This window comes from Haliaeetus leucocephalus, unplaced genomic scaffold (assembly GCF_000737465.1).
Source record: "Haliaeetus leucocephalus isolate CR32 unplaced genomic scaffold, Haliaeetus_leucocephalus-4.0 Scaffold656, whole genome shotgun sequence".
Classification (NCBI taxonomy): Eukaryota; Metazoa; Chordata; class Aves; order Accipitriformes; family Accipitridae; genus Haliaeetus; species Haliaeetus leucocephalus.
This window is the reverse complement of record NW_010973092.1, coordinates 378,695-392,705: the sequence shown is the minus strand read 5'-3', so window position 1 is coordinate 392,705 and position 14,011 is coordinate 378,695. Positions and strand designations below refer to the sequence as shown.

At 46.4% G+C, this 14,011-nt stretch overlaps 1 protein-coding gene across 1 annotated transcript in view; it reads left to right on the top strand.

Annotated features, from left to right (window-relative positions):
• The first annotated feature begins 1,548 nt into the window (after window positions 1–1,548).
• Window positions 1,549–14,011, top strand: part of STK32A (serine/threonine kinase 32A) — a 31,309-nt gene continuing 18,846 nt past the window's right edge. The window contains exons 1-4 of the mRNA XM_010578767.1: window positions 1,549–1,600; window positions 9,356–9,411; window positions 10,620–10,771; window positions 13,699–13,872. Coding sequence (XP_010577069.1) covers window positions 1,549–1,600; window positions 9,356–9,411; window positions 10,620–10,771; window positions 13,699–13,872 — 434 coding nt within the window. The remainder of the gene's footprint in view (window positions 1,601–9,355; window positions 9,412–10,619; window positions 10,772–13,698; window positions 13,873–14,011) is intronic.

Below are 14,011 nucleotides of genomic sequence, written 5' to 3'. Positions count from 1 at the left end.
GATCCACAGTTGGATTCCCAGGATCATCGTATTGGGGATGAATTTTGCACCACTGCAGCCCAGTTCAGGAAGACACCCAAATTTAGGGGTTGCTTTTAAACTTCAGGCAAGCTTTGGCAGTTGCTTTAAGGTAATCATCCTGACCCAGGGCAGGAGGTTAGAGCTGAGTTCTTGACTGAGTAGTGGAGATAAAGGTAGATGGAGAGAAGGAGCTGCATGTGCTGGTGCGGGGAACCCACAGCATCCCAGGGCAGTCCCAGTTCCCAAGGCTGTCCCAGTAGTTCTCTTTTCTCCAACTTTTTTTTTTTTATGATTCCTCCCTTTTCTGCTTCAATAACATGATTTTATTACCTTAAAGTAAAAAAGTGAAGCTACTCAGTAGCTGTGTTTCCAGAGTGTAGATCTGAGAAAAATGAGTAAGGCTACATTGCATCCTTAAACGTTCAATGAAAATACAAATGCCTGAAGAACACTCCAGGCTGGGCAAAGTCCAGATTGTGCTGTACTGTTGGTCCCTCATTTTATTCTTTTGGGGCTTTGTACTTCCAACAGGAAATAAATGTGTGTTTCACAGGGTTGTCAGTATCAAATAAGCTTATAAAGGTGCTTTCCATGTAAACCTGTTAAAAATAAAATTGTTATTGTACCCATATAAGATCATTCAAGCTACCTTGAGTGCCACTAAACTATATAGAATCATATGCTCCAGTATACACATACATGTTCGGGGGAGAATTGGAAAATTAAAACCTGGGTTGTCTGCTAATGAACAGACCTGTCTTTCTGCAGGGTAAGAGGAAAACCAGTCACTGCAGCCAGCACTGAACCATAAATCAGAAGGTTTTCTTTTTTGCTCATAGTTCATATCCAAAAATTTTTTTGAAGAAACTGAATGGTAACTACACCTTGATTTTTCCATGAAATTTTTCATTTAAGAAAAAAAGGTATGATTTTGTCCCAAATGAAAGACTTCTGTAACAGCTTAAATCAAAAGGTCAACACTGAATTTCTTCTTACATAGCTTTTACACTTCCACATGACCTTAGTAGTCAAAAGTGCCTTTCTGATTTTATCTAGCCAAGTCACTATGTCCGTTTATTTTGGATATTGACCTCACTAAAATTAGTCATCATTGGAGCTACAAAATATAATGTGTTGGATGATGCAGCAAACATGAGCCAGATCCTCCAATCTTTTGGTCTGTTTCTGCACTTCCCTTAGTGGGCAGTAGTCCTGGTCTAGGTTACAACGTTATGATGTTACTGGGTTTCCTTAGTAAACTCCATTATAATGTGCTCTCTCCCTGATACTCAGTTTTGCCTCCAGAGCAGTGAACCTCCAGTGAGAAATCTGCAAGCTGCAAAATGCTTCTTAATCCTGAATGATGATGATTTTTTTGCCTTCTGCCTTCTCCAGGGTGTACCAGCAGAACATTGCCCAGGTCTACTGGGAGCGATCCGTGGGTAACACCATCCTGGGGGCACCAGCTTCGAGGGTGATAACGTAACTTGGAGAAGTGGAGAGAGCTGAGCTGGGGCTGAACGCACCATGGGAGCAAACACCTCCAGCAAGTCACCACCCTTCAATGAAAATGAAGACGGTAAGAACTTTTCCTAGTTGTTGTCTGGGACTGCAGAGTCCACCAGTGCAGAGACTGTGACTCTGAGAGTTGCCGCCAGCTCCGGTGCTGGGGTTGCAAACACCCAGACATCTTGGTTAAGCAAAGGTGTGTCAAGGTCTGCAGCAGCAGCGTGCCTTTGCTCTCCTGCAGAGCTGTGGTCAGGTGTCAGCTGGTCCTTTCACCTCCCCTCTCTGCGGCCGGGCACTGGGAGAATGACTGTTGGCAGAGGTTTGGCTTTGAGATGTCTCCGGGACACTGCTGGGCGCTTCAAAGGCAGGGAAGAAACGCTGCTGTTCTGGGGGCAGGGGAGGCTTGTTCTGGAGATCGCAGCACAAGAAGGACTGGTATCATGTGTGGTGGGAAGATGGCTTGAGTGATGCGTGCTCCCATCCCTGCTTTTGGGCACTGAGAGAGACCCAGTCAGCAGCAGCAGAGGTGGAGGGTCCTGGTGACTGCCCAGCTGGGTAGCTCTACCTGTTGGCACTGGGAGACCAGCACACAGGCTTGCTCAGCTGGAAAAGGAGAATACATTGCTGAGAGCAGTGTTGGAGGCCAGTGTCACTATGCTGCCAAGATTATAGAGACAGTCATTAAAAGATTGTTCCATAAATCTATTTCCTGTTGCATGAGTCAGCTTGCTAACTGCCATATGGGCTTTCACCTGAGTACAATCATAAAATGCGTATGTAGATAAATACAAATACATATGAATAAAAGTAAAATATACAAGAACCTAGAAGACTCATAAACTGCTGTCCCAAAGGTAAGAACTCCAGTCAGGGAGGACGTAATCCTGATTAGTGGGGAAGTCAGGGGAAAAGGAGGGGACATTGGCTGAAACCTGGTCTTTCTCACTCAGCTCCTTGAGGAAAGAGGTCTTGGAGGAACGCACTTTCATTCTGGAAATGCAGTGATTGTATCCCAAGCAGTGCCGTTAGTGCTCATAGCATGAAAGCCTCCTGCCCCAGGCTGTGGCCATCCTGCAGTCTGGTCTCTGTGCGCAGCTGCTGATGTGCACAGCTGCTTGGGGAAGGGAAGAGTCATTCTGCACAGCAGCGTGTTCCCCTTGCTATCCTGAACCACCCTGCTGTGATCCGGCCCTTCCCTGTGCGCCTCGGTTTGTCATCCTGCAGAGAAGATTTCGCACTGTGGGGTCTGCGTTTGCTGCTGTCACCCTCCAGGCGCAAGGGGAGCCGGAGAATTGCTCCGTCCTTGCGCGCTGCGCTGCTGTGCCTGCAATGCAATGCCAGCTGCATGTGTGTGGCTGTTGGGCTAAACTGGCTGTGGTTCCCAAATTATTAATGCAACTGCTTGTGAATTTTCTTTGGTTTTCGTATTTTTTTCCAGTTACTTTAGTGCAAAAGAGGTCCGTGCTGTGAGGTTTTCCTGGAGATTTTATTCCTGGTGCATCTAAATGCTCAGTATTGGCATCCCTCATAAATAACTGCTTGTGCTAGCTCAGGATGACTAGTACTTTTCACATTCCTGATCACCTTCCTTGGGGTGATATGTCCGGGCTGTGAGATTGACTGTAACAAATTGAATTTTCCTTGGTGTGGCTGGTCTCTCTGTTGAGTCTTTCTCTGGGTTCGACATGCTTCGTGTGGTATCAGCTCCTGTGACTGAGAAATAAATAACACCCCAAGCAATGCAGTGACCTGTGCAGGGTGACTGTCCTTGGGGCAGTAAATCTTCTCAGACAGGTGATTTCTTAATGAGAGCCAGTTCTGTGCTTGGGAAGGGCTTGGTTTCAGCAAACAAAACTTGACAGCTTGTGAAGCCCCTGTTAGCTCTGTGACAAAGGGCACTGGGCTTTCCCAGTGTGAAATGCCATACCCCGTGCTCGGTGCGGTTGTGCGTAGTGCTGGCAAGTCAAGGGAGGGGCCCAGTCCCGACCATCTCAAGGGGTTCAGTGTTGCTCTGTTGAGTTTCGGTAGGCTCAGGGGTCACCCCTGTGCCCAGATACAGTGCCCAGACCAGTGCAGTTGTGCTTTCATGGCCCTGCCCAAATTTAAAAAGTGGTAGCACATATTTTTCTCTAATTAGTCGTAGTTTAATGTACCGGGGGAAGAGAAACCTAGCTGAAGTGGGGATGTCCTCTATTAACTTTTCCATTACCTTGGCAAATCTGTGACCAGAGACTGTATCACCTTAGATGTCACAATCTTCTCCTTATTCTAATTCCAACTGAAATGAATTAAGAGCTGCTGGGTACAGCAGGAGGCAGCACAGCGGGTCTTTGGCTCCGTGATGCTGGCAGGTCACTTCACTGGGCTGCGGCTGGTGGAGAGCCGTCCCAGCTCTTGGGCTGTGCCATAGAGAGACTTTTCCTTTGGGACCGGTGTAAATATAAACAGCAACAGTGTGAGTGGTGTAAGTGCTCAGATTGCACCTCTGGCAGTTCAGTGCTGCAGCTGCACCCCCCGGTCGGGCAGTTGTCTGCCAGATGCTGCTCCCTGGGGGCATCGCTGGGACCCACTGCCGGGGGATGAGGAAACATCCCAGTCTAAAGAGTGTTTTGCCATTGCACCCAAGAATTGGGTCTGCTTCTCAGAGAACTGTGCTGTAACATTCAATGATTTCGTTTCTCTCATTACTTCTCAATGTAATTGAGAATGTACTTCTTTTACTACTTAAAAATAAAAAAAAGTCTTGGAGAATACTCAGACAACAAGGTGAAACATTTTGCAAAACAGGGTTATTAAGGAGCTAACTCAAGGGTGAAAACACCTGGGTTTACAGTGTGCCATATTTTTCTGAATAGCCTTGGGCAAATTACTTCACTTTCCTGTGCCTCCTCCTTCAGCAGTGGGCTCCCTTCTCCTCCCACACCTTGGCCATTCGCTCTGCGGAGCTTGGGCCACCTTCTGCCATGCAGAGACAGGTGGCACGCAACAGGACAGTAGGGCTTACGCCTTGCTTGAGCTCGCGGCGTCCTTTGATATGCACATATAATGCCTTTTTCATATTTTTCCAAATTGCTGTTGCTATAATTTGACTATTTTCTGTGGCACCATGATTTTTTTTTTTTTTTTTTTTTTTTTTTTTAAGATGGACTTCTCAAAGGGGCTTTATTTGCCTTCGGCAGAAGTGGGATGACAGTATTATTTTTCTCTCAGTGTTTCCTCTGAGTAGGCACAGTGGTGGATAATAAGCTAGTGAGATGAAAAGAAAATGTAATAACCAGACAGAAGGTTCAGTGCTGCAAGGTGATCTCAACTCCCGGTGTAGTTAGGATTAGACCATATTAAAAGCTGGATTTTGTTTGTGCTGCTTCTGGGCAAAAGGGTGTGGAAAGCATCCCAGAGGATGGCAGCCAGATATTCTCCCCAGCTGGCCAAATCTGTGGGAAGGTGAAGCAGAAATAGATAGTAGGTGAGGACAATGGCTGGGTGAGATGGACATACATCATTCTGTGGTCCTTTTTCCAGTGTCCTCTCTAGCCCACCATCAGCTGTTCTGTCTTTAAATTGCCCTGGGACTAAGAGTGTTAGACGTATCTTTGTTCCTCTGCCTGGATCTGCACTGAGTTCAGCTCCCTGATACTGAGGGACTTGCGTTATCATTCCTGATCCTGTGGTAGCACTTGTTTTCCTGATGCTGCAGAGCAGAGAAGGAAGGGAGGAAGGAAATATACTGAAAATGGGGGAAATTACAGTGACAAAAGGAAGACGAGTCATAACAGACCGTGCAGTGTTGTGCTAGCTGTACTGTGGTGGGCGATGGGGATGGGAGGACCTGAGCCCCCCGAAGCATTGACTTCCATTTGGCAGATGGAGTCTGGGGGCTTTGGCAATGTTGACTTGTCTCTGATAAGGATGTTTTCTGTGCCTGGTTAGGTTCTGTATTTTTTTATCTAAATACTGTTCCTTGAACCTGTTTAGAAATACAGCCCCTGCTTTCAAAATGCTATTTCATGCTTATGCTTCAATTGCTTCTTTAGAGCAACTGTATTATCTTCCTTGACATCTCTTAAACATAATTTGTCTGACTTGGCATATCACATGAATTTTGTCTCTGAAGGGCAAATGTTTTGGCTTTTTCATTGTTTTAGATGCCATCAGGCAGTGAAATGAGGCTTGTCAAATCTGTAGATATGGATTCAGGATGAAGAGCATGTGTTTGGTGTCTTGATTTGGACACCACGGATTTCTGTACTCTTTGGAAGCAAGACTCTGGATGGGCTCACTGTGAAAATTGGGGATGGTAGGAAAGCTAAAACAGAGAGGGGTTAAAATGTGATCGTACCTAGTTAGAGAGTCTTAAATAAAAAGTATGCAATTTAGCTTTCTTACGACTAGCTCAGTTATAGACCCGTGTTTAAAATGTTAATTAAAACATTAATATGTCTTTTAAGACATAAGAGAAGGAGGTAGAGGGTGTTAACATGTTCATGAAAGCATTCCTATTAAAAGACAATAGGGATAGAGGGTGTTAACATGCAAAATCTGGCTGCCGGCTTAACTCCTCTGGATTTGCAGCTGTTCCAGATGTTAACGTCTGGCTGGACCCCTGCGTTTTGTGGTCTGCCCCACTCTTGCAGAGCCCCACATGGGATCCAAGCGCCTGGGACCTGAGACTCCCCTTTCCCTGCCGTCGTGGGCTGCATTGTACAGCACGTAGCTCCTGTAGCTAACTTCTCCGTAGCGGGCACAGAGGGTTTCTTTCCCCTCTCATTTTTCCCTGCAGGTGATAAGCATCTTCACTCTCCCTTTTTATTCTGCAGGTATCCACTACCCTTCTCTCAGATGGTCTAACTAACTGGTAAACAAATCCAGTTAAACTCCATCATTATCAACTTGTATTTAGCTCTGATTTTTGCAGCTGTTCCAGGTTTGAAAAAGGGCTTTTGTGCCTAAAACCTGGTCTTTTTTCCAAGTGCTATAGCTGGAAATGATAAACTTTGCTTTGGTTAGATTGTGGCATTCTACCTGAAAAGATAATGGCAATGAAAAGGACAAATTTTATAAATTTAGTGGCCTGTTTTAAAAAATTATTCTGAGAATGGGTTACCCAGCAGGTATTACACTCTTGGCCAGCTATGCAGTGGCTGTTTTCACCTTTCTGGGGGAGGAAGTTTGGGCAGGGTCATTGGCCCATATGGCTGAGGCAGTTTGGTGACCCTCATGTTTATGTTGAATGAAACCCAGTCTACCTGCTTAATTTCTTTGGAAAATACATGTGTTACATTAAAAAAACCCAAACATCCACTAGCAAAGTATGAGTACACTTCCCTATAGCTGTGTGATGGCAAGAATCTAGCAAGTGTCTGTCCTGTTATCCTGGTATTAGCTTAGAGGCAGGATGTGTCCCGAGGAAAAGGGGTTTATTTCTGACCAGTATCATGCACAAGTCTGTAACATGGAGGATTTGTCTATTGCTGTGGCAGAGCGATAAACAACAGCTTCCTTGCTGGCAATCCCATCTGATAAAAAGCTTTGGGGACAAATGCCTCTTGGTTTCTGTGCCATTCAGTTCAGTTAATGAAGAAAGCAGCAGATGACAATTATGTTGAGAGCTGCACTTTTCAAGACAACCTGTGGTGTCAGAAAGCCCAGACGGAAACCTCTGTAGCCTGAAGCACAAGCTGCTCACATGCCAGTGTTTCTCTGAAAACAGGACTTCAAACTGACTGCGCCTGTTCGTTTGCTCCCCAGATGCTCGGTGCACAGGTCCAGTACTGGCTTTGGCGCCTGGCATGGCCACAGTCTGCGTGCGTCTGAGCTCTCTGATATGTTACAGTTGTGTCTGGGAAGATTTGAGCAGGCTACAGCCCAGTCCTCCAGCTCTGCTGGAGCCGGAGCCTGGAGCCGGAGTGGTGGACCATGGCAGAGCGAGGGGGCCAGGGGCTCGGCACGCTCTGACCTGTCTGCTTGGGGATGGTGTGAACATAATTGAAGTATTTCAGGTCAGCCTGGGAGGGCAACACCAGGGCACCCGATGGAGCTACTGGGCAGGGCTTTCATGCCAGACATCCGCTTGGAGCCTGCGCCTCAGAAGGATGCCATCAGCAGCCCGCAGGGGAGCACCAGGTCAGCTTTGGTAGCCCAGCCCAGCCTGTGGTTTCCCAGCCTGGACCTGCTGACTGCAGCTGGAAAGGCACCTACGGGTGAGTGCCTGAGGCTGCTGTCAGCAGACAAGTGCAGCAGAGCCATGTTTCTTTGTACAGCAAGTGCCTTCATTCTCATTTCACTTGAAGCTGGAAGGGGAAGAGGCCTTGAGGTTTTTGTCTTGTTTCGCGAAGTGCTGGAGGTGGTGTGAAGTCTTGTCTGGTGGCAGAACATCCCGCTGTTTGTGCTAACGCAGGGTAATGGCAGTAACAGCCCCAAGGCTGGGAGGTTGGGGGTCACAAAGGACAGGTGTTTCCCAGAGGCGAACCTGCCCGCCAGACCCGGGCACCGGCACCGAGAGCAGTGCAGCTGGTTGCCTTCGGACATGGTCCTTAAAGGAGCTGGTGGTGGTCAGCCTCAGCAGGGAAAGGGGGTGTCCCAAGGCAGAGGTGGACTCGGTGTTCACCAGTTCCCGTGGTCCCCATGCCGGGGACATCCCTCCCTTGCGGCCTCGTGCTGGCTGCAGGCAGCCCTGACTCCTGCCAGTGGCGAAATAAGAGGGGCATGAGGCAAATGAACTCTGCGATTTCAAGCCCATCACATCGGTGGTATTTCTCAGTTCCAGGGGTCACACTAATTAAAGCTGATGAGTTATTATAAATCTATCAGAAGCCTTTCTCTGATGCCTTGAATGAGGGTCTCGGTGCGGTTTGGTTCAGCTGGCAGTCGCTGGTTAAGGAGCGTATCCCTGAGCGCGACCTTCCCTTAGCTGACGGCTGCTGGGCACAGCCCTGCTGCACCAGCATCTTGGGGGAGCGTTAGCAGGATTCAGAGCGTTCAACTCGGTAATCATTGCTATGGTGCCTTACCCAGCAATCGGCAGCAGGGTTTGAACCCAGTGCAGTTAACCTGTGTTTGCTGTACAGTAATTTGATTTGCTGTTTCTCTGGATCTGTTTATTGCCTGAGATGAAACGCAGGCAGCTTCATCCTGGCTGATCAGAAACACTTGATATGTAGGGTCCTTCAGATTAGCACTTACAAAACATTCTCCCTTGCTGTGCAGATGTCCACCTCCCAGCTCCATTTCCACCTGGAGGCCAGAAGGTGAAGTGAAATGTGTGTTCATGTTCCTCCCTCCCTGTTCCAATGCATGGTCTGCAAAGCTGCTGCTCTTCCGTTTCCCTTCTGAGCTGAAACAGCCCTTTGGATGCTGAGTGGCAGCGAAGCTTGTGTCCAGGTCCTCTGTTTATCTCGCACAGTTATCAAACGGTTATCTAGAATACCACAAGGTTATGAAGATCCAGCTGCCCATTTATGTCTTCACATGGTATAAGTGTTTGATGGACTGAACTTCTTTGCGTTTGGTTTCAGCAGGAACAAGATAAGGCTTTCATGTTTAACAGGCAGGGCAGAGCGAGAACATTCACTTGAGGGTTCCTTGCCTGATCTGCCATTGACACAGGCTGACCCAGGGAACTTGCTTTTGCAGCTGAGCTGCAAAGGAAAAAAAGCCTGTTAAACAACAAGTTTTAAAGAGCACCCAAACCTCCAAAAGCAACAGAAAGTTGCTAGGGTATCCCTCGTTTTTCTCAGCTCTTACCTTATGGAGAAAAAGTAGAAATAATGTGATATCAAATGTTTGCTCAGCCATCTAATATTTGAATGTTTGCTCTTTCTTGCAGTCACCTTCGACCATTTTGAAATTTTGCGAGCTATTGGGAAGGGCAGCTTCGGAAAAGTAAGTATTTTGTGAGTTAATCACCATTTGGACAGCTGGAAATGTAACTGATTGAGAAATGGGTGAATGAGAGTAAAGAAATAAACCCCTGCATTGTCAGTGAGCTTTGACCTGAGCTTCAACTCCTGGTAATCAAGAAGAAATTGGAGCCTGATTCCTCATCCATCCCGTAGCCACAAATTATATTACTGGAGATTAAAATGAGAAACTGATAAATCAAATGAGCTGAATTTCATTATGTTTCTGGATAAGCATTTTCTAAGCTTTCCCGGCAAATCGACATTGAACATCATAATGCATCTTTATTAAAGAACTACAATCAACAAGAAAGGCCTGGCAATTTTTTAAAGAGGATATTTATCTGTGAAACACAGTGTCTGTTATTAAGCATCAGGTTATGGTCATATGTTTTATTTTTATGCTGTTATGGAATTCCCTGCTTGTATATGCTAACAGAATTCTAGAAGGTCATGTGCCCCTTCACGTAAAGGCACATTCATGCCAGAAATGAGCCGTGCCTTAGGTGCAGAGTGTGACAAAAACCTCTAGACAAAGAGATTTATTTGATGGCGAAACAAAAAAAGTTGACTGAAACTTTGCAAATTCATCCCAAGCTCCTAAACTGTTGTGGAAACAAATCTGAAAAACCAGCCTGTTTTGTTTTGTGCTCTTACAAACTCTGAGTCTGTCATTGAAGCAACGTTTCTTTCTAGATTTGATGAAATATAACTATAAGAAAGGTTAAAATTCAAACCCCAATACCCCTCAAACAAAGCACAAGGTTCATTGTGAGATGAATGAAACTTATCAAGAAGGGGGAGGTCAGGTGCTGCTCCTAGTTTCTAACCTGTAGTTCTGTGGTGAAAAGGACTCTTCCAAACAGTAACTGATGTGGGAGGGTTGGACGTGACCAAGATTAGTCAGTGCTATTAAATAAAATGTTGACTTCTGTGTGATTCCCTATCTGCTATCTTTGTGGTGATAAATTCCTTCCCCTCACCTTCCCCCCAGCAAAATTTCTTCTTTGGCTGAAAGCTGGGCCAGAGATTTACTGGCGATGTCCAGTGTTGCAGCGTCAGTGCCTGGAGCTGTGACTTGGCAGTGTGGACTTTGCTAAAGCCGCTGGAGAACGCCCGTGTGACCATGTTTTCCCTGCCTAAATTTGCTGACAGATCATCTCTGATTCATCCCTTGATTTGCTCACTTAGGTCTGCGTTGTGCAAAAGAACGACACCAAGAAGATGTATGCCATGAAATACATGAATAAACAAAAGTGCGTGGAGCGTAATGAAGTGAGAAATGTTTTCAAGGAGCTGCAGATTATGCAGGGCCTGGAACACCCCTTCTTAGTTAATTTATGGTAAGATACTGCTCCTTTGCTTACTGGCTAAGTCAGCATTGTCAGTTAGAGACATCTTTGAGACCAGACTTGCCCACTTCCCTGCTGCAAGCCAGTTTCGGGAGCAGCTGGTGTGTTGCCATCCGCAGGGTGACGGGTGTCATGCTGCCCACCGAGCCAGGCACATGTGTCTTGGTGGCGGTGGGTGGGCTGCCTGAGGCACTGTCTGCAGGGAGAGTGGCAGCTGTCACCTGTGACTGCTCTGGAGAATGCACGTGTGTGCACCGTGGACCGGTCCTGTGGGGCTCCTCGTCTGTTCCCCTGAGCGGGGCTCTGGTTTCAGGGGAATCTTGTTTAATTAAACAAGCAGCTCTCTCCCTTGTCCCCCCCGAGATGAGTCCAAGAGAGTTTATTCGTGTGTTCCCTTGTGGTTTCTTCCTAGGCAGGTATTGCTCGTTTCCATAACCCAGTTTTATTTAATAGTACTCTTTTGGCAACAAACAGCAGCTCCCAGAAGCACACAGCAACAGCACGGGATCGATACCCAAGCAGTGCTCTGTTTGCAGGGTTTGCCTTGGCAGTGCTTTCTTCTCATCACCTCCTGATTCTGATTTTTGTGGTATATTTTGTATTTTAAACAGCCTGCCTTAATATCTTATTGCTATTTGACTGAATTGATGCTAATCAGCAAAGATAAAAGCAATTTATCATTGAATTTACTGACAGAAAAATAATACTATTCAAATTTTATTAGAGCAACCCATATATCTATTGGGGAATGTGTACATAAAAGAGTCACTTTCCTTTAAGATTACCTGATAAATGCAACGTACGTGCTCTGGTTATAGTCCTTTTTCAACCATTAGCAATGGGGTTGACCAGCTGAGTGATAAAAGATGCATTAATTCTTCCCCCTTTGTTTGATTCAGCATATTTTCCTGCAGTGGGGCAGTAGAAAGGAATTTTAAATAAGACTCTATTACTGTTAGAGTCTGCCAGGTTAATTTTGTTAGGACATCAGTAACATTTCAAGTGGTGTGGTCTCATGCACCATGTGATGCAGTGGCCAATATCCTGTAGTTACAGGATTCCTCTGGGATGGTAGGTAATTACATTTATTGGATATTGGATTTATTTTTAGAATGAGGTAGAACTTATCAATGCTAAAAGAAAAAAATGAGGCTAAACCACGTTGAAGATCACAAATCTTTGAATAACTTTGTGTTCCTTTTCGAAGTCTCCTGTAACTTGAATGCTGTTAGGTAAACTCTCATGACTTTGATGGTATTGCCATTCAGTGTTGTTCTAACTAGGGTATGAATGAGAACATGCATCTAGACCTCCCAAAGCTTTGGACAGATCTCCAAACTGCTCTTCTACTTGCACAAGCAATTCCAGGCAAAACTCACTCAGCAGCTGAGAACTAAACAGCCTATGTATAGACCTATACAGAGCAAATCATCTGAGTTTCCCTACTTCTGTTCTTATCATGTCATCCCTGGCCTCGGGTATAGCCTTTAACTTTCCGGCACTCTGAATGATACACAGACTATAAGCTTCTTGTGGAGTATTATTCTGGTTCGTGGTGCTGCTCATCACATCAAGAAGCCGGTGTATCAGTAAGAAAAAATCCATGAGAAAAAAGCTCATAGCTGATTGTTAGACTGTCTCAAAGGGACACTTGGTAAACAATTGCATCAAATGAGGTCACTTAAAGAGAAACAGCAGATAGCAGCTGCATCCCCTGTTGTGTTGAGCAAATGGGTTTATTAACAGGCTGCTGCCAGGAGACGCAAAGCCTGGTTATGAGTGCCTCCGGTGCACGATCTACTGGCTGTGAGTCTGGGCAGGGCTGTGCATGCTGGTTTAGGGCTCCTCTCTACATTGCTCCTATGGCCAGTTCCCTTGGGTGCTCGGAGATGAAATGTCCACTGTGAAGAGCTGAGTGTGGACCCCAAGGGGAGCAGACAGCGTTCATCCAGAGCTCCAAGCTGGATTTCCACTGCTGTATTGAGTTACCGATTTCTCAGCCAGCTGGGACTTCACAGCAAGTGAAGGGATCTTCTGAGATCCCTTGGAGGGATCTCATGTACATGAGTGTTGGCTGGGGCAGCGTAGGCTTTGCGGACGATTTCCACAGAGTGTCAGCACAGATGTGACGTGGGTGATTTCTGGAGCTGCACCACTCCACAGCTGAGTGGCGGCTGTTTTAGTTCTAGCCTGCGGCCGGCCTCTCCTGACGGAGTGCTGTGGGTGGCAGCGGTGCCGTCTCCCTCCTCGCGCGTCGTAAGAGGAGCACTTTCATTAGCTCGTAGTTGCTGGCACCAGCTGTTAACTGCTGAGCAGACGAAGCTGGTGCGCGCTGTATGCTGCCCGGCGACTCGGGAAGCAAGCCATAAACAAGCATTAGGGTGAGGTCCTCCCCAAAATAAAAATGTGTGGTCCACACCTCCTGGGCCCTTACTGGTCTGTGCTGTCAGTCACTGGCACTCACACCCCTTGATAAACACACCTGAGAGCTGTGCCCACCTGCCAGACTCCTGTCCATCTCCCTTCACAACACTTAGGGGGAGGAAATCGGCAGCAGGCTGCGTTAGAGTAGTGGGTTTGGGAGGGGTTGGATGTGGCTTTGTTTTTGAAGTGGCTGGTAGTAACAAGTTCAACATAAAAATGTTGGGTTCCTGTTCTTCTAGTGGGCCTGCTGGTAGTTGTTCATACAAGCTGCTCTGACTCTGTTATGGATCTGAAGCTAAATTATTTTCATCTCAAGTATGACAATACGAATTCAGTCGCAGTGGGAAATGGAGCATGGGAAAGTCAGGAAATTATTATTTCCCAAGTGAAAAAGTTCCAGGAAATGATGAGTATTCCCAGAGGTACCATATGTCCCTTTACAGCCTGTCTTTTTTCAATATTGTTATCCTTGAACCACTCTTATGCCATTTTAGGTACTCATTCCAGGATGAAGAAGATATGTTCATGGTTGTAGACCTGTTGCTTGGAGGGGACCTGCGTTACCATCTCCAGCAAAACGTGCGGTTCCAAGAAGGCACTGTGAAACTCTTCATCTGTGAGCTGGTGCTGGCCCTTGACTATCTCCAGAGCAGACACATCATCCACAGGTCAGCTGGGACCTCACAGGTGGACTGATGCTTGTAGACTGCAGTAGGGGCAGACTTGTTCCTCTTTGACATGAAAGAACAAATAGAAGCTTAAGAGCTAAACAAAATATTCTCCCACATATGTTTGCTTTTATGTAAA